We start from the raw sequence: 24,104 nt of genomic DNA on the forward strand, positions 1-24,104 counted from the left end.
GTAGTGATGGCAGTAAGAGGAGTGAATTTGTGATGCTTTGTCACAATGCTCTTCACAGCACCCCTACGATATTCTGGCCTTTGTATCTTGGTTACTAAATGTTAAAGTGGGCCTTACTACCCACCATGGTGGCCACACCTGTAAGCCCATCAACTCAGGAGGCTGAGGGAGGAGGATGGTAAGTTTGAGGCCAGCCTCAGCAACTTTGTGAGACTCCTTCTTAATAATAATAATAATAATAATAATAATAACAACAACTATAGTGCTGGGGATGTAGCTCAGTGGTAAAAGCACTCCTAGGTTCAATCTCCAGTCCAAAAAAAAAAGCCTGGAAAGGAGGCAGTCCGGTCATAACCTGGGTTATCTCCGGCCCCCCGAGACCTGGTATTCAGCTCTGCAGAGCCGCACTGTGTCCCTGGGCAAGCTCTTCCCCTCCTGGCCTCCCTTATCCCATCTCAATCTGCACGGCTGTGCCAGTGGCAGTAAGAACCATTCTAGTTCTGAGCTTGTGGATGACTGAGCCATCTGTGGGCATGGGGACATTCGCTGACCCAAAGAGACATTAGATTGGGATGTTGGATACGGTGGGTGTTAAAATATGAAGTGACTTAATCTGTGGCGGTATTTCAGGCTTAATAAAGGAAGAGGCGCCTCTTCACCCCTTGGCTTTTCTGCCTTTTACCTGAAGCAGGCGCCCAGTGGTCACTCTTGCGTTGCCCAGCACAACCACGGGCTCATGAAGCTCTCCTGCAGCTGGGGACGTTTTCTCTTTTGTGCTCTGTGGGTTTCGAGGTTTAGAGATTCTAAGACATTAAGTTCTGCCTTTGTAATCCTGTTTTAGACTCGCCTTCAGTCACCTAGGTACTTCAAAGCCTAAACACCGCCCAATTTATTCATAAAGTACTGACCTCAGATGCCAAGTAGGTATCTCAGCACCTATCCAGGAAATGAATCCTGGATTGGGCACAAATGACTCACACGTATTAAAGGACCAGGATTAACTCAGGGGTTTTAAGAGAAAAATATCAGAATGAGGGAAAAGACTAGAATATAGAAGTTCAGAAACACTTGGGCTCCAATCCCAGCATACTCACTTTGGGGCTGTATGACCTTTGACAAATGAATCAACCTCTCTGAGCTTCGGTTTCCCCTTCTGTAAAATTAAAGCGACACTTTCCGGAGTTGTTATAAGGACTAAGTGAAAAATAATACAAGATGACATACATTTAGTGTATCTGAATTTGGTGAAACAGCCCATGATGACTGCTGGTAGCTGTTACTGAAGTGGGTTAAGGCCTGGGCACACTTGGATATAAATTTCTTACATAATAAAGCACTTAAGTTGCTTTCCAGGAAAAGCTTACAGAACCCACTCAAGGACAGTTTGAAACTGACTTTCCTTGAGTGGACATGCCTGGGAGGAGCTTGTCCTGGCAGTGACCTCTATTGTCACAAGCTCAAAGTTTCCCAAGCAGAACGCAACTTCTCAAAAAGAAACCTGCACCACGAGGGGCACGAGGACACTCTGTGCCTGTGCAGGACAACCACAAACCGCCCTTCTCCCCGGCTGCTTATTGACCTGGGAGGTGGATTTGAACCTGATCTGCACTTTCCCCCAGCTTTGCTGTGTGATCAAGCTCCTGCTTTTTGTAAAGCCCAGTGCCATAGTATTGGCTTCCATGAGCATGGGCAGCAAGACCCTGCTGGGTACCATCACTGCTATTAATGTTATCAACGTGTATATTTTTCAAAGCACTGTCACTCATTCTGTCACTTCTTCTCCTCTCTACCACTCTCTTATTCTAGATTAAGACGTGCTCACACCATGGCTAGCCTCACACATGTCGGCATGCATGTATTAGACGTAAGTGCTCTCCAGTCCCTGAGGCGTCCAGCACGTTCCCTGCGCCTGCTCTACACCTCCCATTCACTCAGCCTCTGGCCTTCATGTGGCTTCTGCCTTCATCACAGAAAACCCACAGCAGAGTTCTAAGGCTCCCCTGACCTGTGCTATGCTGACTCTTACATACAGTAGGGTTTCTTTTATGCTGATTAAAAACTCATCCATGCCAGGTGCAGTGGTGCACACCTGTAATCCCAGTGGCTCAGGAGGCTGAGGCAGGAGGATCACAAGTTCAAAACCAGCCTCAGCAACTTAGCGAGGCCCTAAGTAACTTATGGAGACCATTTCTCTAAATAAAATGTAAAAAGGGCTGGGGATGTGGCTCAGTGGTTAAGTGCTCCTGGGTTTAATTCCTAGTGCCAAAAAACAGAAACAAAACAGAACTATCCATGCCCACAGAGCATCACTGGACTCCTGAGCCCTGCTTCCAGATTCTCCACAATTTGAGATCACTTGACAGACCAGCAAAGACAGGAGGAGGGAGGAGAGACTAAGCGGTTAAGGGCTTCAGGGCTCAGCTGCACTACCTCTCGCCTACTCTTTTCAACTCAAGAGCTCTGGCATGTGAACTCTGGATGAAGATGGGCATGGTGGGTACTTGAGTAATTCTGGAAATAGTACAGGTTCTCTATGGCAACCAAAGGCTCCTCAGAGAGGATGTGCTGACCCAAGAGCAGGACAACCCTCTATGTCCCAGCCTGGAGCACCCCTGTTTACTAAGCATTTTGGCCCCATCCTGAAACCCACGACAGCGACTCTCAAAGTGTGCTCTCTGGACCCCTGGGGTGGGGCCCAGGCCTGTGAGGTCAAAACCTTTCTCATAATATACCAAGACATTATTTATTATTTGTCTTCTTAACTGTGTTGACATTTGTACTATGATGAAAAAGCAAGAATCGGGGTGGAAGAAATTTCTCCTTTGCTCTCGGAAGGTTTGCTGATATTAACTGAGAATAGACAGATTAATGGGAGAAAAAGATGTTAGATTTATTAATTAGACACACAGCATGAGAGCCACACAGAATATGAAACTCAAAGAAAGGGAGAGGTGGTTGAGACTTAAGTACTCTTCTTTAGGAGAGACTGAAAGGTGGGGGCTGTAGCAGTTTTAGAGGGGTAGTAAATAATTTTTAGTTTCTACTAGTCCAAGGCACTAAGGCATCAGAGAATGTGAGCTGAGGGGGAAAGTAATGTTTTCCATCTTCAATAACCATATGTGTTTCTTTATTACTCAGGAAAAAAAACATATTATACGAACTTTTAAAGACCATAAAGATGAATTCAATATCAGCCTGCCAATATCCACAAAATAAATGGCTGAAAGTCTGATTGAGGTTGCATTGAATCTACAAATCAACTTGGAATAAATGTAATCTTGACAATATTGAGTCTTCCTGTCCATAAACACAGAACACTTCTCTACTTATTTAGTTATTTGATCCTTTCCTCTTTTTTATAGTCCTTGCACATATTTTGTTAGAATGCACCTAAGTATTTCATTTTGGGATGCCTGGGTAAATGGCACTGTGCTTTTAATTTCAAACTCCACTGGTTCATTGCCAGTGCATGGTTTCACACATTAACATTATATCCTGCAACCTTGCCAGTATCATTTTATTCCATGTTTGTTTGTTTTTTGTTGTTATTTAGTCTTTCAGATTTTCTACATAGAAATCACATATCTGCAAAGACAGTTTTATTTATTTCTTCTCAATAAAAATGCTTTTATTTCCGTTTGTCTTATTGCTTGGCTAGAACTTCCAGTATGAAGTTGAAAAGGACAGGTGAGAGAGGATACCCTTGACCTCCTCCTGATCTTATCAGGAAAGCTTCGGATTTCTCACTGTTAATCATGATATTAGTCAAAAGATTTTGTACATGCTCTTTATCAAGTTGAGGAAAGTTCTCATTTATTCCTACTTTGCTGGGAGTTTTTATGATGAATGGATGTTGGATTTTGTGAATGCTTTTTCTGCAACTATTGATATTATTAGTGATTTTTTCTTCTTTAACCTGTTAGTGTGATCAAATACATTAACTGATTTTTGAAAATTGAATCAGCCTAGTATACCTTAATTAACTCCCATTTGGTTGTGGTGTGTAATTCTTTTTACACATCATCAAATTTGATTTGCTAGTATTTTATTATTTTTGAATCTGTGCTTGTGACAGAAACTGGTCTGTAGTTTTCTTGAGATACCTTTGGTTTTGATAATAGGCTAATGCTGACCTCATAGACTGAGTTAGGAAGAATTCCTTCTACTTCTATCTTCTCTAAGATTGTAGAGATATGGTATGATTTCCTTCCTTAAATATTTGGTAGAAAAAAAATCTGGGCCTGCTGCTATCTGTTTTGGAAGGTTATTAATTATTGATTTAATTTCTTTGGTAGATACAGTCTTAATCAAATTGTCTATTTTTTCTATGTCTTTAAAGAAATTAAATTTAATCTAGATTACCAAGTTTGTTGATGTAGATAATATTCCTCTTTTATCCTTTTACTGTCCAGGGAATTGGCAGTGATGTCCCCTTTTTCATTTCTGACATTAGTGATTCGTGTCTTCTTTATATTTCTTGGTTAGCCTGGCTAGATACTTACTGATTTTATTGATCTCTTCAATGAACCAGCTTTTGGTTTTATTCATTTTTTTTCTATGGATTTCCTATTTCCAGTTTCATTGATGTTGGCTTTAATTTTTATTATTTCTTTTCTTTTGCTTTCTTGGAATTTAATTTTCTCTTTTCCCTAGTTTCCTAAGTTAGACATTGAATGATTGACTTTAAATTTTTCTCTTTTTCTAATATATGCATCTTTTATATATAATATATATTCTATATATGTATATTACATATTTGTATACTATAAATTTCTCTCTATTGCTTTTTCTGCATCCTACAAGTTTTGATAAATTGTATCTTCATTTAGTTCAAAATATGTTTTAAATTTCTCCTGATATTTTTTCTTGACTCATGTGTTGCTTAACCTCCAAGCATTTAGGGATTTTCCAGATATGTTTTTCTTATTGGCTTCAAGTTTATTTCCACTGTGGTCTGACAGCAGACACTCAATGATTTATATTCTTTTTACATGTGCTGTGGGGTGTTTTACGACCTAGAACGTTGTCTATTTTGGTGAATGTACCATGTGATCTTGAGAAGAATGTATATGCTGCTGTTGCTAGACATCAGTAGATGTCAATTACATCAGGCTCATTGGTGACATTTTATTTTATTTTATCTTTTAGTTTTCACAATATAGTGCTTCTGGACTTCTGTAAATTTTCTTGATTTACTGATTTTCAGAGTAATGACACACACTTAGCCTTCTTCTTGGTATAGAAAACCTGCTTGGAAGTCGCTTCCCTCTTTCTTCATAGAGAATGCTTTTTTTTTTGAGTGGACATTCTGGCAATACCAGGTGATGCTATTGAATTCAACTCATAACTCATATTATGCCTGCTGGGCCACTTCTGAGAGGTGCATTGAAGTCTCCAATTATAGTAAGGAATTGATCTATGTTTCTTCCCGATTCTGTCAGATAGATCTATATCTATCTATCTATCTATCTATCTATCTATCTATCTATCTATCTATCTATCTATCAGTACTGGGGATTGAACGCAGGGGTACTCGACCACTGAGCCACATCCCCTGCCCTATTTTGTATTTTATTTAGAGACAGGGTCTCACTGAGTTGCTTAGCACCTCTTTGTTGCTGAGGCTGGCTTTGAACTTGTGATCCTCCTGCTTCAGCCCCCAGAGCCACTGGGATTACAGGCGTGTGCCACATCATACCTGGCTGATTCTGTCAGTTTTGCCTCCCATCTTGATGCTCTTTTGTGGGACTGTGCTTTCTTGGGGAGCTAATCACTTTTTCATTGTGCAATGCCCACCTTTAGCTTATTTTATTGATCTCTTCAATGAACCAGCTTTTGGTTTTATTCATTTTTTCTATGGCTCACTCACCTTGCTGAGAAGCCTCCTCTTTCAGAAGTCAGTATAGCTATTCTCACTTTCTTTCAATTAGTGCTAGCATGGTATGTATCCCTCCATCCTTTTGCACTTAATGCGTATGTCTTTATATTTCTTGTGGGTTTATTGTAGATGATATGTATGTGAATTTTGTCTTGTGATCTACTCAATATCTGTCTTTTTTAAAAACAGGGATAGTTTTTATTTAAAATTATTTTTGTAAGAGCTTCATAGAGTAATCTCTATCTTTTCTTGGTATATTTAGACCAATAAAGTTTAAAGTGATTATTGATAAACTGGATTTCTATCTATCATATTTGTTACTGTTTTCAGGTCAGCACCTTGTACTCTTTGTTCCTATTTTTGTCTTCCACTGTTTTTATGCTTTTTGTGACTCAAATATTATATGATTTCATCTGCTCTCCTTTCCTAGAAATCAACTTTTTAAACTTTTCAAAACATTTTTTAGTGATTGTTTTAGAACTTGCAATATACATTTATAGCTGATACAAGTCCACTTTCTAAAAGCCCATACCACTACATGGGTAGTGCTGTTACTTATATTAACACATGATCCTATTTTCCCCTCCTATTCCTTCTCTTTAGAAGGAAGATTTTGCAGGGTATAAAATTCTAGGTAAGTAGGGTTCCCGCCCCACATTTCAAAAAATTTCACTGCACTCTTTTATTGTTTACATGGCTTCTAAAGAGAAGCTGGATATAATTCTTACCTTTCCCCTCTGTCGGCAATGTGTTTTTCCTGTCTTCTTTCAAGATTTTTTTCTTTGTCTTTCTATCCCTGCAGTTTGAGTATGATATGCTCAGGTGTCACTTTTTGTCATCTGCTCTGCTTGGTGATCTTTGAGCTTCCTGGATCTGTGGTTTGGTATTTGGCATTAATTTGGAGAAACTCTCAGTCATGATTCCTTCAAATATTCCTTCTATTCCTTTCTTTCTTTCTTTCACTTCTGTCTTCCTTTTTTCTTCTCCTATTTTTTAAAGATTTTGTATGGCAGCAGAATGCATTACAATTCTTATTACACATATAGAGCACAATTTTTCATATTTCTGGTTGTATACAAAGAATATTCACACCAATTCGTGTCTTCATACATATATTTTGGATAATGATGTCCACCATGTGGCCAGCGCACTGGTTTCATTAATGAGGTTCTTGGCATAAAAGTTAACTATCGAGATCGAAATAAAACACACAGACTCAGTTACCTTTTTCTATGACCAGGTCCCAGATGGCTCCCCTCTCTGGCTCCCACCTCGAACCACCTGTAGGGCAGCAAGGATTACTCAGGGCTAGCAGGAGAGAGAGAGAGCGAGCACGCCAGGGAGTAGCCTTTTATTGGGGAACAAGAAATTCAGGGGAGAATTCCATCCAATGAAGGTTGAGGGGGGCCGCACTCCAAGCTCAGGGTCAGTGATTGGCCCCCGGGGTCAGTGGTCAGTCACACCCCCACACGGACGGGTTCTCTTATCAAGAGAGGGCCGGGAAAGCTCCGACACAGATTAGTCAGAGCGCCTCAGACCCAAACCGGGAGTCACCCAGTCACGTGTGAGAATGGCTCTCCACAATGATGTCCATCACATTCCACCATTTGTAAATGCTAAACTTTTTATAGTTGTTCCCACAGTTTTTGGAACTCATGCCAGGTTTCTAAGTCCCTTTTCCCTTGTGTTTCTGTTTTGGTTATTTCTACTGACAGCCTCAAGCTCAGGGATTGTCCTCAGCCATGTCTCTCCAGCTGTTGAGCTGATGAAAGTCAGTCTCCATTTCTTTTAATTTTCTTTTTAGTTATTAATGACCTTTATTTATTTGTATGTGGTGCTGAGAATCGAACCCAGTGCCTCACACATACTAGGCAAGTGCTCTACCACTGAGCCCCAGTCCCAGCCCTCAGTCTCCATTTCTGCTACAGTATTTTTCCTGTTGTTTTTACTCACCACTACACAAAGGAAGATGTTACATTATTTTTTGTTTCTATCACTTTCTTTGGTTCTTTCTTAGAATTTCCATCTCTCTGCTTACGTTATCCATCCACCGTTGCGTGCTCTCCATCCATGAGAGCCCATAGCGTAGTTACCATAGTTGGCTAATCTCCCATCTGATGACTCCATCATCTCACCCATATTTGAATCTGGTTCAGATGTTGGTTCTGTCTCTTCAAACTGTGTGTGCATTGTGTTTTGTTTTCCTTTCCATATGTCTTGTCACTTCTTAAATAGCTGGACAAGACACACTGGGAACAGGAAATGAGATCAACGGGCTGTCACTAATGTGGTGTTAAGGTGTGGGGCAGGGGAGCCTTACTGTACTGGGTCAGGTCTCAGTCTTTCTGTGAGCCTGAGCCTCTCAACTGTGAACTGCACATATGTTCTCAGTTTTTCCTACCTCGGGTGAGTCAGGATGGCCAGGGTTGGAGTTGAGTATTTCCCTTCCCCATGTGGAAGGTCAGAGCTGGGTATTCGACTTCTTCCCAGTCAGGCACTAATAAAACCGCAAGTTTAGGCTGTAGTAGAACAGATTCTACCACAGATTCAACAGCAAGGCTGACCTTGCTAAGAGCAGAGCACTCTGGTGTATTTCACAGTGGCTCCTCCCGCTTCCCTCCCGCAGAAGCACAAGGAGACTTTTCTCCAATATTCATTGTGTGAACCTGATCAAGCTCCTGGAGGTCAGACTCACAGAGTGTAGGGGATTTTTATGTCTCCCTGAGCCTCTGGCAACTGAGCAGCTTAACTACAGGTCAGGTGTTCTTGACCCCAAGATGGTTCCCAGGAGGTTCGTGCTCCCATGTTGGTGGTTCTGTGTATTCACCTGTCTGTGTTTCACTTTGGGGGCAGAAGCTGGCCCTGTGACTTGACTCACAGGATAAATCTAAGAAGAATTGTTGCTTTATCAATTTGTTGAAATTGTACTTGTTAGTGTTACCGCTGTTGACCGGTGACAAGTCCTTGCTTCCCCAATGTTGAAGAATAACACCAGAGAAGCACGCCGAGGCAAGGTCAGAGTGGAAAATTAGAAGTTTATTAAAGGACAGCAGAAAAGACTTCTCCTGGAGGAAGAAGGGGACCCAAGAGGTGGAATCCATTGAAGGGCGAATGTGTTCCCCTTTTTATATTTTTTGGTGATGGAATGTAGGTGGGAAGGGTTGGGACACAGGTGGGCCAAAGAAGTAATCTGGGCATTTCTGAGTCAAGTTTGCTGTTCATTAACATTTCTTTGGGATGGGCTGTCTTCAAGTCTGTTGGGGCTGTTTCCTGGGCTTCATTATCATTCCGAGAGTTGCTCAGCTTTTCCGGAAATTCATTCTCAACATGGCCTCCATTTTAGATTTCACTCGATATTAGACCTGATTTACCTAACTACACTGACTACCTAATTTTAAATCTGGCTTCATTAGGACAGTCATGACTTCTAAGCTCCCTACATGCTCACCATTGTAAAGTTTTAAGTATTTGAGAGAAAAGTGGCTATTTTACTGCTATCTTGAGGTACTTTGCCATACTTTGATGAGTACCACAACACCAGACAATTAGAGACCTACCACTTTTTCCTTATCTATTTCTTAATTATTCTTCAGCCAAATGATCATCTTTATGTCTTTGAAATTATTCTTCTTTAGAATTATTTTCTTCTTATATTCATAATCCAGATCCATAATCCTCAATTCCAAACTCTATCAAAAATGGGACAATAGGGCTGGGGGTAGGTCAGTGGTAGAGCACTTGTCTGACACACCTGAGCCCTGGGTTAGAACCTCAGCAGCTCAAAACACGAAAAAACAAACAAACAAACAAACAAAACAACTGGCTGGGGAAGAGATGGGGCTTCTTCCCACTGCAAGTCTTTGCACTGATTGAAATGGAGATTTTCTGAGAACAACTCAGCAACTGGAAGATGCCTGTTTAAACAACTAAAATCACAATCTCTTTCCTCTACAAATAAATAAGTCATCCTGTGACTGATAGAGCTTCTACTGAAACACTGCTATCAGGCATTTCTAAAATGTAAGTTCTTAAAGGTCACAAAGCGAAGGCCAATTAATATCTGCTAACCTATGAGAAATTATATTCAACAACGTGCAACTTAAACTTTCCTTCCGTTTCAACCGAAACTTAACTCTCCGCTGAAAGCACCAGAGTAACTTGCTAATGAACTTGTGAATCCCCTGCCCCACAAAAAAACAAAACAAAAAACCCCCCTACTCTATAGACCTTGGCAACTGCACGGCCAGGAGGGCGAGTCCCTCCTCTCTGCTGCTTGCCTCTGGCGCCCCCTACCTTCCCTCTCTGGCACTTCCACTTCCTCCTCTTCCCTCATTATGCTCCCCTGATTCCTAAGGAAAACCAGATTAGATCCAAATTATGAATATTAGCATAAGATCATTTGCATTTTAAGAAGAATCAAAGTGGGGCTACACAAAGGATTGAAATTCTAAAAGTGTAAGCTCAACTCACTCCAAATATGCTGCCCATTGCTTTTTCTGTAAAATGGATAAAAGTCAATTATTACTTTCATTTCCATTTGGAAATGGCTAGAAAATGAAAGGAACAAAGGAAAAACCTTCAGGTGATTACTCTTGGCAAACAGATCACCTTGCTTCTGACCCTCTGTAAGATGCCTCTCTCTCGCTGCTCTCAATTATTATCTTCAACCGCGGCTTTGAGCAATATGATTATGTTGTGCCTTGGTGGTTTGGTTGGTTGCTCTATTTTCCCTGTGTTTCTTATGCTTGGGGTTCATTGAGCTTTCTTGATCTGTGGGCTTAAATTTTCGTCAAACTTGGGGAAAACTTTTGCCTGTCATTTCTTCAAACCCATGCTTTCCTTTTCTAGGACTCAAATTACAGGAATAATAGGATTGTCTCACAGTCCTTTCATTTTCTAAAACTAGCTCTTCTGAGTTTCATTTTCAATACCTTGAATTGCCATGTCTTCAAGTCATTAATCTTCTGTGATTTTTTTTTCTGTCATTAATTCCCTTCAGTATATTTTTCCTCTCAGGTATTGTGGAACCATGACGCAAAGAAAAGACCACCAACTCCAATTTTAAATAAAATTAAAGCAAGCTTATATTGTGTATACAAAGAAAGCTGATCAGCGACTGTCTCTTCCAAAAGTGGGCTAGAGATCAGCCCAGCTCTCAGGGAAGAAAAGGTTTATATAGCACAAAAAGTTACAAAGGGGGGTGTCTTGGGAACTTACAGCTAACAGTGTTCTGACAAATGTAATACAAGAGCAGATAGCAGATTAATGATCTACACGGGATGATATTTCAAGATAGGGAATAAATTCAGATCCCAACATCAGAATTTATGAGGTACCACTGAGGTTTCAGAGAGGGTTGTTATCTAGTCAGGAGGAGCCAGGATTTATGAGGCACCACTAAGGTTTTAGAGAGGGTTATTATCTGGTTGAGGAAAGCCAGGCGCGGGTGAGTTCAGAGCACAAGCAGGAATTCCAAACAAGTTTAGAAATCTCAGTATTTTATAGTAAAACAGAAATTAACTTTTCATGACTTTGTGACGAGATGGTTCCCAATCTTAAAATGGAATTAGGCTAGGTTCATCAGTATATTGTTTTAATATCTAAAAGTTCTATTGTCTAATGACTTGATGATATCACTCCTGAGTCACCCACCTGAGTCTGTGTTCTGCATCCTGTGGGTACAAAGCACAGGAAACGAAGCCCTCCTGCAAGACCACAGTCACTGACAACACTGGATTTTCTTTCTGGTTGTCCTTTCCTCTAACCGTATAACAAAAGCAAATGCAAAATAAAAATTCCCCTAGCTGACTTGGGTTGATTGGTTTTTAGTGGTTTTGTTGTTGTTTTGTGGTGGTGCTGGGGATCCAACTCAAGACCTCGCACATTAGACAAATGTTCTGCCACTGAGCTGCATACCCAGCCCCTTGGGCTTTAATACATAAAGTTTACTTCTTTGAACATGTTTTTCTCTCAAAATCTGGACCAAACACTACAGTACTAAGTCCAGAGTCATTCACTAAGAAGCACGTGGAAGTCATTCAAGGACAGGATTACCTGCCAGGTGGTGTTGAGGCTCCTGGGCAGCAGAAGGACAGATTGCATAGAGGTGTCCCCCTTACCACCACTGAACCACTGCCCATTTTCTCCCCATCCCTGCCCTCCTCTCCCCTGTCCACCCCAGGGCATTCTAAGAGTGTTCAGCAAGACTGTACTGGGAATCACCTTCACTCAGTCATTCTCTTTGTGGGAAATCAAATAGTTCATACCTCTGTTAGATAAGCAATTCAAGGTGGGCAAGCGAGTAGGCAAGAGAGATTTAATCTCACATATGTGTGGGGAATGCATAAGCAAGGACAGGGCCTTTACTAATTATTCATGCTTAAATGCATGCATGGAATATTGTGCCTTTGAAGTCAAAGCAGTGAAACAGGCAATATTTTACTTATTTAAGATTCAGTTCTTCTGTTAACATTTTGGAATACACCTCTCCAGATCACTTAATGCCTTCATGCAAATCAACAAGGCAGTGGACTGGAGTGTAACCATGAACTTTAAAAGGTAACAAAAACATTTACATTTTCCAATGTGAGTTTCCTGCACATTTGGACAAAAACGTCAATTCACTCTAACAAAGCACAGTGTATAGTAAAGTCTACTGTCCTGCATTCTCTGTTCCTTCCTACACACAGCTGCCAGACTAATCTTCCCAAAACACCAATTTTCTCCTGCCAGTTTTCAAAACCTACTTCCTGTTGTCTAAAAACTAGTTTCCAATGCTCTTGCCTGGCGTTCAAGGCTTCTACAGCCAAGGTTTCTACAGCCAAGGCTCTCCCCTTTTACTCTTCCTCTCTCCCACCACCGATGGTGTGCTCTTGTGCTAGTTATTTAAAAACCCACCCTCCATGTCCCTGCAAAGGTCCCTTCCATCTCCCTGGCTCATCATTCACTGTGGCAACACTCTGAAAGGCCATGACTGAGTAATATGTCACCTCCCAGAGTCAGGGGTTGGGGGATGTGGCCTACCACCTACTCTCCTAGGCTGTGTGGAACCCTGATTCTCCAGAAGAAAACCTGGCCACTGCTATGAGAAATAATAAGATGGCACCCTGGACAAGATTTCACAAACATCTGTTCCAAAACTGAGGAGGCATGTGAACTTGGTAACTATCCTTGGGGGATCCTCCATTGTACCAATTCACATGAGGGTATTTCAAGCAAATCCAACTGTCATGGCTGCCTGTCCTATGGCTTAGGGAATCATCTATGTTCTTGAACTCAAAGACTACCATTTGCAATTCTAGCCACTTTCTTTTGAACCAGACCCTGTGGGACAGCCAGGCTCTGTATGCTGGACTCATCTACACACAATGTACAAAATCCTTTGAAGTAAGGAGATACGTGATTGTATAATGGGAGTTTTTATTTTAGACAACAGAATTTAACAATTATCCAAAATGGAGTGAAATGAATAAAGCAACATATTCTATAGTGAATTAAATAGAACATATTTTAAGTCGCCTTTCTCTTAGTTGAAAGATAACTTTTCTGATAGTTGTCAGTATTTATGAAAAAACACAAGATGGGTTTCCAACCCCTCAGGCTGCAGCCATATAGCCATGAATAACGGTCTCAGAACTTGCCTGAGATGCCGCTGCTCAGGGCGGATCTGAGATGGTCACCATCCAGCCACAGGGCCTCCACAGTTCTCCCAGGCCTTCCCACCACACATCCCCTTCTGGTTTGAATGTTTCTTTCTCAATTATATCACCAAGCAATATTTGCAAATCCCTCTGGATCACAAGCCTAAGACAAGGGACTTCCCGTTTTGGTTTCCCCAGGGCTTGGGGTTTGTTGTCGGGATGGGGTGGGGTTAAAAACATTGTAGTAACAATGTCACCAGTCAATGCCCTGGTTCATGCTCTGTGTGAGCACAGTAGTAAATACTGTAACATTTCTTGTAACAAAGGTAATAAGAGTTTCTCCCAGTAGACTGAACTCCAAGGAAATAAAGAAACTGGTTTGTCTGTACCTACTATATGACAGGCACTGGTTTAGGTCTTTTAAAAGATACATTATTTCAGCCGATTTTCACAATCTTGCAGATTCTTCAGACTCAGAGTTTGGATTTCTTACTAAAGCTAACACAGACGTGAAGTGACAGGTCTGGGTCAAATCTGGCAGTATGACACCAGGACTACCAGGTCTGATTGTCCCATTTGCTAGAAAAGAAAAATTGGAAGTTCCTCAAATATCAAGGAAGCAATGGAAATATGAAATTTAACACAGGACTCCAAGATTTGTGAGTTTAGGGATGCTATTTGGAAATGTCAAAAATGTCCATTTTCAAAAGAATGTTTAAAAAAACTTTTTGGGCAGTGACAGAAGTAGAAGCCCAAAGGCCATAATGTGATAGCAAATGGATTATAAGGGAACCCTTTGGGAAGTTTATCGAAGGACAGTTATTTTTAAGTTACTTTTTGGGTAAACTGCAAAAAATAATAGTTCTCATTTGCATTGCACTTCATTGTTTACAAAGCACATGGGAAAACCTGGGGCTAAGAAGCACAAACAGTGGCACACACCTGTAATTCCAGCAGCTCCAAGGCTGAGGCAGGAGGATCGTGAGTTCAATGCCGCCTCAGCAACTCAGTAAGACCCTGTCTCAAAATTTAAAAAAAAAATAAATAAATAAAAAGGGCTGGGGATGTGGTTGAGTAGTTAAGCACCCCTGGGTGCAATGCCCACTATCAAAAAAAAAAAAAAGGAAGGCAGCACAAGGGAATGATAAGTGACGTACCCAATTAACCTTCCTCTAAAACATTAGCATGTAGATGCATTTCTAGTACCATCTTTTATTTGCTGTGATTAAAAATGGTGTGATAAAAAGATAATTTCTAGTGCAGAGTTTTGAAAAGCAAGACAGCATTAGAGTCACACTTGAAGTCGGGCCAACAAGACAGCCTAACTTGATATGTGGTTCCTGATTATCAAACCACAAAAATAATTCCGACTTCAGGTGAAGTACAGAAAGAACCACAAACCAAACCTCAAAATGGATTCCAAGAGAAAATGCCCTTTAAAAAAATTTCCCTTCCTGTCAGAAGGCAGAGCAAGAGGAAGTTTATCATCCCACCAGCAAATTTCCCAGAAAGGTTTCATTTACTGGGTGGACACACAAGCCAGCAATCCTCTTCTCTGAAGCTCTTCTATGGCGTACTCTGGAGAATAAGGAGCCATGGGCCTCAGGACGACGAAACAAATGGGGAGAGGCACAAAGCAACCTCCTGGTCACAAGGGTAGGTATGTTCACCTGCTGTTCTGCAGTTTTCAGAGCTAGGGTTTTACACAGTCACTTATCTGTGATAATTTGTCTATGACATTGTACACTAAAAACTCTTATCGCTTTTAAACCAATTTTTGTGATTCTGATCTTATTTATGAAGGCAGATATAGATTATTTAATACCTATTAAATTTAAATTGCCTGTAACCTTCCTGGAATGGACTTGATAAGTGTAGTTAAAATACAGTAATTTTAAACGTTCCCAATTTGGGATCACTTAATGATACAATATCATTTAAATTAAGCCCCAATTTTTAAAGGGATCGATTAATTTAGAGTTTTCAAGAGAACCGGAAGCGCTTTTATTTTATTTTTTACTGGAGAGGCCAGGGGAACGCATGTCTGGCGTTTTCCTCCCGTTCCTTTGTGCAGCACTACCCCAGGAGGTCAGGCAATAACTAATGCCAAAGAAACATCAGGATAGAAAGCGTTGGCAAGTGCCATCATGCAGCGGCAGAGTCGTGTGCGGAGCGTTCTGCTGTCCCCGCTGAGGGCGCGATAAGAGGGCCAGGAAAGCCAACCGCGCGCGCCTGCCGCCGACTTTCAAGGCCAGCGGTTCCCTCGCAGTCCGTCCGGTGCTGCCATCGCTCGAGCCTGGCAGCGGGACCGTCCGGGAGTCGTGGACGCAGCACCAAGCGCACCCCTCGCGCCGAGGCCCCTCCCCGCGCCCCAGCCGGCTGCCGGGCTCCCGCCTCGAGCCTCTGCTGGAGGGCGGGAGGCGCGCGGAGAAGGGGCTTTGCTAATTGCCAGAGCAGGAAGTGAGCACGAGGAAGAAGCCGAGGAGACCCGGGAGGAGGAGCAGTGGAGGAGGAGCAGGAGGAGCGGGAGCGCGGCGCGCAGAGCCGCGGAGGTCCACTCCGGCGCGTCGGAGCCGGCAGGACGTCCAGTCCCCACTGCGCCGTTCTCCTCCGGGCCTGGAGGCCACCCGNTGGAAATGGCTAGAAAATGAAAGGAACAAAGGAAAAACCTTCAGGTGATTACTCTTGGCAAACAGATCACCTTGCTTCTGACCCTCTGTAAGATGCCTCTCTCTCGCTGCCCCCATGTCTTCTCCGAACGACCCTCTGCGCGCAGGTAAACTGACACCGCGCCGCCGCGCCCTCACCTGGAGCCGGGACCGCGGGCCGGGAGATCTGGAGTCGACCCTCGAGGGCGCCACGGGACCTTGGGACTCAGGCCGCGCGAGGCTGGCGGGGACGGCGGCGGTGCCCCCGGCCACCCTTTAGAGCCGCTGCTGCCTGGGTGCAGAGCGCTCGCACCCCGCTCGCACCGAGGACGCGCGGTCCCTCCCCACGCTGTGGCCCCGGCCGCTTTTGTTCTGGGCTGGGACGCCAGGTTGAAACAAGCCCCGCAAACCTCAGGCAGAAGAGAGGGGAAGGGGTGGATCTCTCACGTACTCTTTCCGACTCCCTTTCAACCCACTCATGCTGTCTTGCTCCTCTTCCTCGCTCCTCATTACGCTTTTATGAAAAGGTTTTGCTTTTCTACTTATTGGCCCCGGAGCTACTTCATAAACCAGTACCGGCAGAATCTAAGAGGGATCCCATCCCCATCCGTGCAGGACTTTGATTAAAATGGCCTCAGTCCTGTCCTGTTTTAAAACGTTGCACATTTGTACCTAAGGCCCGCATCTAGATTTTTCTTTAATGTCTCACCTGGGTTTAATTCCCCTTCCAGAAATTCCCTCTCTCTGGTCCACTACAACCTAGGCGGCAAACGCCACGGTGTTTGCAATCACACGGACCAGATCACACGCGGATCACACGCGTGGGGCCTTCTCTGGTTTCTGTAAGCTGGAAGCGCTAGGGAGAGCCGCACAGAACCGGATGCTACTGCTTGGATAGATTGAATTTTTTGAGCTTGGGCAGGGACAATGTTGGACTTTTCCAGTAGTGCTGAATTGTGGCTTCCACAGTTTGGAGAAGACAGAATGTGTCTAGAGGTGTTCAGAAGATTGCACCCAACAGTTAAAGTTGAGATTGTAAGGTGCTAGTTTGGAGGGATTTTCCCCGTGAGACTTCAAAGAAAGATTTGGATTCTTCAGGTGGGGAGTGGCAAACATTTCATTGATTGGAGATGGAAAATAAATAATTTCCCTTGTTTGGAAAACTGAAGGGGAAATAAAGGAGGAAAAATCTTCCCACTCCCACCCACATCCACTTAATTGACAAAGTGCCACTGGATGTTTCTGGCTGCTTTTCAGTAATAGTGGCCTCGGATGTCACTAAATGATGCAGGTGGAGAATTTTAAAAGATCTTGAGAAGGATTCACTAAAAATGGGGATTACATATAAAATCTGCTTGGGCCCCCCAAAATCAACAGCAGCTAAGAAGATGGGGCTGGAAACCAGCTCTGAAGTGACATAGGTGATATAAAGGCTCAGTGTAACAGTAGTGTGGTGAGACCAGTGTGATGTTAGGGCCAGCAATAGTATATAGGATGTGGAATTCCATGGGTGGTACCTGGACTCAGCTTGTCCCAGCCAAAATGGGGTGCACACAGCCTGGAGCAAAGGGACTTGAGAACCCCGGCATCTGTGGGGTATTGAGAGAACATGGCACATGGGGATCTGTCTCTAACTTCAAGAGGTAGAACATGAACCTGCAAGTGAAATATGTAAGGAGAGATGGACGTGGGTTCCCTGCAAAGTGGAGGCAGGCCTCTGGAGGTTGAAATCTCTCTGCCACCTGGCAGAGAATGTTGAAGAAAGTAGTCAGGCCTCTGAAAGATGATCCGGATGCCCCTTCCCACATGAGATTCTTTCCGTTAAATCACTGTTCCTCGGTTTAGACACACATGCCCTTTCCCCTTTTGAACATTTCATTCAGTTTTGCAACCCACAGGACACACCCACCTTTCCTTTCCTTTTCTGTAATGAAACCACAGGTGTTGCCAACATGTGGAACTAGATACAGAATTTTAACCTCTCCTCCCCCAACTATGTTACTAGACTTCACCGAGTTTCCTACACTCATCTCCCAACTGGCATTCACACTCACTCTTACCCTCTGCCCACCCATTCTCCAAAAGGTGAGCACAGTGATCTCCTAAAAACAAGTCAGATCCTGCCCTTCCTCTCCTTAGAGCCACTTTCCAACAAATCCCCAGTCTTCCAGTGGTTTTTATCTCTGTACTGTTGATTCCCGCCTCTCTTCAACCACCTCACATACAACCTTGTGTGGGCCCTGCTGCCACTCTGCCTGCCTTCATTGCCTCGAAAGTCATCACACTCTTGTGGCCCAGGACCTTTGCAGAGGTTATTTCTGCTGCGTGGACACCCTGCCTCCCCTCTGCACACAAACACACCTTTACCTCCTACATCTCCTCTAGACTTTAGCTCAAAGTTGACCCAGCCTGGGCCCCATGTTTCTAGGTATGATTGTTTGGCCAATGTCACTTTCTCCCATTGGAGTATAAGCTCCTGGATAAAGTCCATGTTTCACCGAGCTTGTCTCTAATACCCAGCAAGTATGTAGCACATAGTTACCCTGCACAAAATCTTATTTCAGTGAAAGTCAGTTTAATCAAATGTGCTTCAAACCATGGGCCAAAGAGTACTCTTCCCAGCTAGGCACAGTGGGTGGTGCACACCTGTAATTCCAACAGGTCAGGAGGCTGAAATAGAAGGATGGCAAGTTTAAAGCCAGCCTCAGCAACTTAGTGAGGCCCTAAGCAACTCAGTGAGATCCTGTCTCTAAATAAAATATGAAAAAAGGGCTGGGGATGTGGCTCAGTGGTTAAGTGCCCCTGGAACCAAAAGAAAAAAAGAAAGTGCTTTTCCCATATTGATATCTCAGGAACTTATTCATCAGTTCAGGTATAACTAAGTTTACCTTGTAAAGCTTAAAAAGAAAATAGATGTGTGTATTTCTACATGTATAAAATGAGGCATATACTGCTGTATATATATGTGTGTATATATAACTTATAATGAAGTTAGCTTCAAAAGCAGCTTTTACTCAAAAAAAAAAACAAACACAAGACTGTTGAAGTCACAGGGAAGGAAAATGGTTAGCTGGTTACAGAGCAGCGGTTACTCACTCTCTCTACCGCTAATAACAATCCAGCACTGGCTGAAATAGAACTGTCAGTCAAGGAAGTTAAAGACAGAACAAAGGAGGAGGTCTGCTGAGGATGTGCAGACTTTGGTGCTCTGTTGTGGTGAGCTGAGCACCCATTTCACAAATCATGGCAGCAGCTCTCCCTTTGTTCTGGGGTCCTGTGTGTACCACGCAGCATGGCTGCTCCCTGGAGCCCTGGCCCCCAGCTCAGGATAGCCTTTTGAAGGTTTCTCACCTGCCATTGGCCCTTCCCAGCCCTCCTGTGGGTGCATGTGAGTCCAAGGTGGCGCAGAGGGCAGTACCCAGGATTGATAGGTGAACCCCTCAGGAGCACCCACGTTCACAACGCTGAACCAGTCTGTTCTTCCAAAGCCAGGAGGAGAGGGGCTCCTCTCTTCCCTCCTCCCTTCCTCCTTGCCTCGCCTCTCCTGTTCCCTGCCCTGTGGGTTTGCCCAATTTTTCTTCATTTCCTACCCTTGCTTTCCTGTGGCACCTTGGCTTCCTAAGTTTTCTTCACTAGCAGGAACCTCCTCACGCCCCTTTGCTTCATCTCTTCCCCCTCCTCCCCTGCCCTGCCCCTCCACAGTCTGGTCCCTGTCACTGGGCAAGGCCACTCTAGTTGTCCCTGTAGAAATGTGTTTGCTTGGCCTCTGCTCCTTCTGCAGCTGTCCAGCCCTGTGGCCAGGGAAGAGGCTATCAGCAGTACCGCAGCCTTCCCTGGTTCCAAGAGCTTGTGTGGCATGGGACTCCAGGCTCCTTGAGAGCCATTCATGAAAATAGTCCTGGGTTGGAAGAAAGCTATGGCACTTAAAAAAAAAAAATCACAGGTTCAAAGAGCTGCATTTAATTCTAGAAAGCACAAAGGGCCTCACTCTTGTGGCTCAGAAAGCCGGAACCTTTGACAAGTTTCCCTCTTTGTTTTCTCAAAGGACATCTTTGGAGAAGATGTTTGAGCTTCTTGTGAGTAGCTGCTTCTAACAGCTGTGGCCCCTCTTTAGTGTGGCAAACAAAGGGAGACTTCTCTAGGTGGCAGGTAGCCTTTCCCACCCTCCCACCCTCCCACCCAGGCTGCTGGTTTGGGTCTTGAGGTGGAGGAGGTGTTGGATTTAGAGCCAATGCTGGAATGATTGAGGCTTTGGGGGAGGTCCTGATGGTGAATGCACTCTGCCTGTGGCAAGTATGTGACTTTGGGGGACAAAGGGTGGACTGTTGCAGGTTTGGATTGTGTTCCCCAGAAATGCTTTGCAGTCCTAACCCCCACCCCCCAGTACCTCAGAATGTAACCTACTTTGGAAAGTTTTCACTAAGGTAACCGAGTTAAAGTAGGGTCATCAGAGTGGGTTCTAAGCCAGCATGGCTGCGTCCCTATGGGAATGGGCAGTGTGAATGGTACATCAGGACTCTGTCAAGCTGTCAGTGCCTGAGCTGCTTCTAGAAGCTGATGTTGCTGGAGAACAGGCGGACTCGGAAGCCAGAGGGTCTGGGACTGAAGTCTGGGTCTTCCACTTCTCTGTGAGTCCAGCACTGGGTGTGTGTAAGGGGCCTCTAGTCCCTTCCTCAGGGTACTGTCAGGCCTCACCCAGACATTGTCACACTGCAACAGTCCACTCAGAAGGCTTCTGTGACCCCAGAAGTGTTGAGTTTGTCACCACCATCAAGCAAGCAATCCCTAGCTGGGTGTCCTGACCCTGCCTTTAGACAGCATTAGGTCCCACAGGTTGAGATGTGGACTCTGTCCCTGAGACCGCACCCTCAGAACACCAGTTGCAAACCCCAGATCGTTTTACCCCTGCTTCTGACTGAGCAGCTGGAATACATGCAGGGGTCCAAAGGGCTCAAAGCTTCCGTGCCCTCTGGGCACTGCTCTCCGGGAACCTGCATTTGGCATGGTCAACTGTCCAGAAGCTCCTTGAACCCTGTCCTTTGGGTTGTTGTGGCAATTTCACTGTTGTAGGCACAACTGAAGTATGACAACACTTAGAGATGTGGTTGGACATGGAGGGTTTGAGTTATGGTTTAGAGATGAGATGTCCCCCAAAAGCTCATGTGTGAGACAATGCAAGAAAGTTCAGAGGTGAAATGATCAGGTGAAATGAGAGCTTTAACTAATCAATGGATTAATCCACTAACATGGATTAACTTGGCGATAACTGTAGGCAGGGAGGATGTAACTAGAAGAAGTAGGACACTGGGGTGTGATTTGAGGGATTTATGTTTTGCCTCTGGTGAGCAGAGCGCTCTGCTTCCTGATTGCCATGTCCTGAGCCCTTTCCACTGCCAAGCCCTTCTACCATGATATTCTGCCTGATGTTGGGTCAGAGCAATAGTCACCCACATTTGGACTGAGACCTCTGAAACAGCCAAATAAACTTTCCCCTCCTCTACATTGTTCTCGTCAGGTCTTTTGGTCCCAGTAACAAAAAACCTGACTAAAACAGTGTGTTAGTTTTTCCTCACCATGAGTGAATCAACTTAAAGGAAGAAAATTGGCTGGGCATGGTGGTGGACACCTGTAATTCCAGCAGCTCCACAAGGTGAGACAGGAGGATTGCTAGTTCAAAGCCAGCCTCAAAAACTTAGTGAGGTGCTAAGCAACTTAACAAGACCCTGTCTCAAAATAAAATATTTTTTAAAAGGGCCAGAGATGTGGCTCAGTGTTAAGCATCTCTGGGTTCAATCAAGGGTTGATTTTGTCCCATGTTCAGGTTTCAGTCCAGGGTCACTTGGCCCTGTGGCCACCCACATGGTAAAAGAAACCTGTTCACCTCATGCAGCTGGGAAGCAGAGGGGAAGGCTGGGGTCCCAATATCCCCTTCAAGAGCATGTTCTAGTGACATAGCATCCTTCCACTGGGTCCCACCACCTTCCAGTAGCCCTGCAGGCTGGTGACCAAGCACCTGGCCTTTAGGGGACATTTAACATCCAAACCATCAGGGTCTGCTCTGCCACTTATAGACTGGATGGGAAACCCAGCAAGGCCTCTGCACAGACTCCTGGACTCTGTGCAGCTTGTCCCCTCCCAGGTGTGGGGCAGGACCCTTTTCAAATGGAGTCTCCTGCTCCACTGTCAGGCAAGGCAGGTCAGAGGGGTTTCTCATGGCCAGCTGCAAGGCAGCCAGGCGGGGAGGCTGAGGTTGCCGCGTCCTGTCTTGCCTTGGGGAGGGTGTAAAGAGCCAGGAAAGGTGGGAAAAGACCCAGTCACGGATATCCTGGCACCAGACACAAGGGAGAAGCATGCTGCAGCCCTTTGCTCAGGCACAGTGCCGTGGGCCCTTACCTAGGGATGCCCCCCATCTGTATAGTCCTGCTAGACACCACTCACAGACTCACACCTAAGGCTGACAGAGGTTCTCACACCCTGACATCATAGGATAGGCACATGCAGTCCACAGAAACCAAATGGCTGTACAGCCCTCCTGCCTCCAGGTGCTGCTGTCACCTGGGCTGAGAGCAGCCTGGCGACCCCCAGTGCCCACTGCTGTCCTGACTGTGCTCCTGGCAGTGCACATCAATCTCACCCCAAGTGTCCCGCCTGTCCATTGTCAGTCAAGGATGGTGACCCTGAAACAAGCATTTCAGAATCAAACTGTATTCACTGCTTCTGCTGGCAGGTGGGGTCTGCACCAGCTACAGCCCTCCGCCCAGAGCTGATGTAGCTCTCGATGGCGGGCCATGCCCACCAGACTCATCTTCAATTTCTCCTCTCCAAGTTCTTGTCTTAGGAGTTCAAGAACTGAAAGCCTCAGACCAGGATAGGTTAGTGTGGCCTCAGGATTTCTTGAGGAACAGGGCTCTGGCTCTGCAAGGGAACTGCATTCAGCGCCATTTCCCACTGAGTGTGCTGGTCTCGCTGATGTTGGTCCACACTTAGGCTTGGAAACTTACCGATGGTGTTGGTCAGCCCTGAATGCCATTCAGATTTGCCTTGCTTCCCTTTTCTCCCCTCTTGAAACTGGAGGTTGAAGTCATTGATGCACGTGCTCAGTGGGTATCTATCTAGAGCGGCCATGCTGCTTAGAGTGCACTTCTGTATCTGCAGAGGCATCCCCACTGTGTGCAGGCCAGATTGCTGTGGGGTGACGGATAGGCTTGCCCTTGGCCACCTTGGTGCTGGCCCGAGGTGCCTCAGGCCTGCTCTGCCTGCTCTAAGTGGCCTTGGGCTGCGCTTGCCACCCAAGTTCCAACCCACCCAGGCTGCTGGTCCACCACTCCACTGTTGCTTCTCCACAGGGACTAACCAGTAGGCCGGCTGTGTGTCTTGGCAGCCTGGGAACCATGTTGATCTGAGCTTGGTCAGGCCATGATCCTGAGGAGTCTGGGCAGCTTTGGGAGGGAGGCTTGACCAGGCACTAAATGATAGGAGCAGGGGAGCCCCGCCAGCCTGGGCAGGGTGGCCATTTTTGCCCCTCCGTGCCCCATGTCCCATGCACTACCAGAGCTTGCCTGGCAGGCTCCGCCTGCTACTACCCAGGAATTGTGGAAACAAACATTTTGAAGCTTTAAATAAACAATTTGATTTCATACTTAATAGTATTGCAAATATGCAATTCCAAGGCCTGTAGGTAAGACCTTAGGAAAACTTCTCTTCTAGATCAGTCTCAAACAACTGGGAGCCGCCTCCCCACCTGGCTCAGTAATTTTCTTGGCACAGAAAAATCTGAGCCTGTGAGAATAGAAGTACTTCGGCTTGACCTACAACAACTGTCCAGAGAAGGTGCTAGAACAGATTCAGAGTGTGGGATGCTTCATGGGCCTGGGTCTGCAGGCAGCTGGGACCTTGGAATTCTTCCACAGTCCTGTGTGGCAAAGGGGGACATGGTCA

The 24,104-nt window shown here is 44.8% G+C and overlaps 1 protein-coding gene across 4 annotated transcripts in view; it reads left to right on the forward strand.

The window, feature by feature from the left end:
* The first annotated feature begins 14,985 nt into the window (after positions 1-14,985).
* Positions 14,986-24,104, forward strand: part of Edaradd (EDAR associated death domain) — a 53,760-nt gene continuing 44,641 nt past the window's right edge. For 2 of the 4 annotated variants that reach the window (XM_048800398.1, XM_015504345.2), the window contains exons 1-2: positions 15,688-16,148; positions 16,218-16,294. Coding sequence is in view for 2 of the 4 variants with exons in the window: in XM_015504345.2 (XP_015359831.1) it covers positions 16,264-16,294 (31 nt within the window). In the remaining 2 variants the exon portion in view is untranslated. Of the gene's footprint in view, positions 15,179-15,687; positions 16,149-16,217; positions 16,295-24,104 lie in introns of those variants that run through there. The other 2 variants (XM_015504344.2, XM_015504346.2) reach the window with 2 other exon arrangements.

Source organism: Marmota marmota, unplaced genomic scaffold (assembly GCF_001458135.2).
Source record: "Marmota marmota marmota unplaced genomic scaffold, marMar, whole genome shotgun sequence".
Taxonomy (NCBI): domain Eukaryota; kingdom Metazoa; phylum Chordata; class Mammalia; order Rodentia; family Sciuridae; genus Marmota; species Marmota marmota.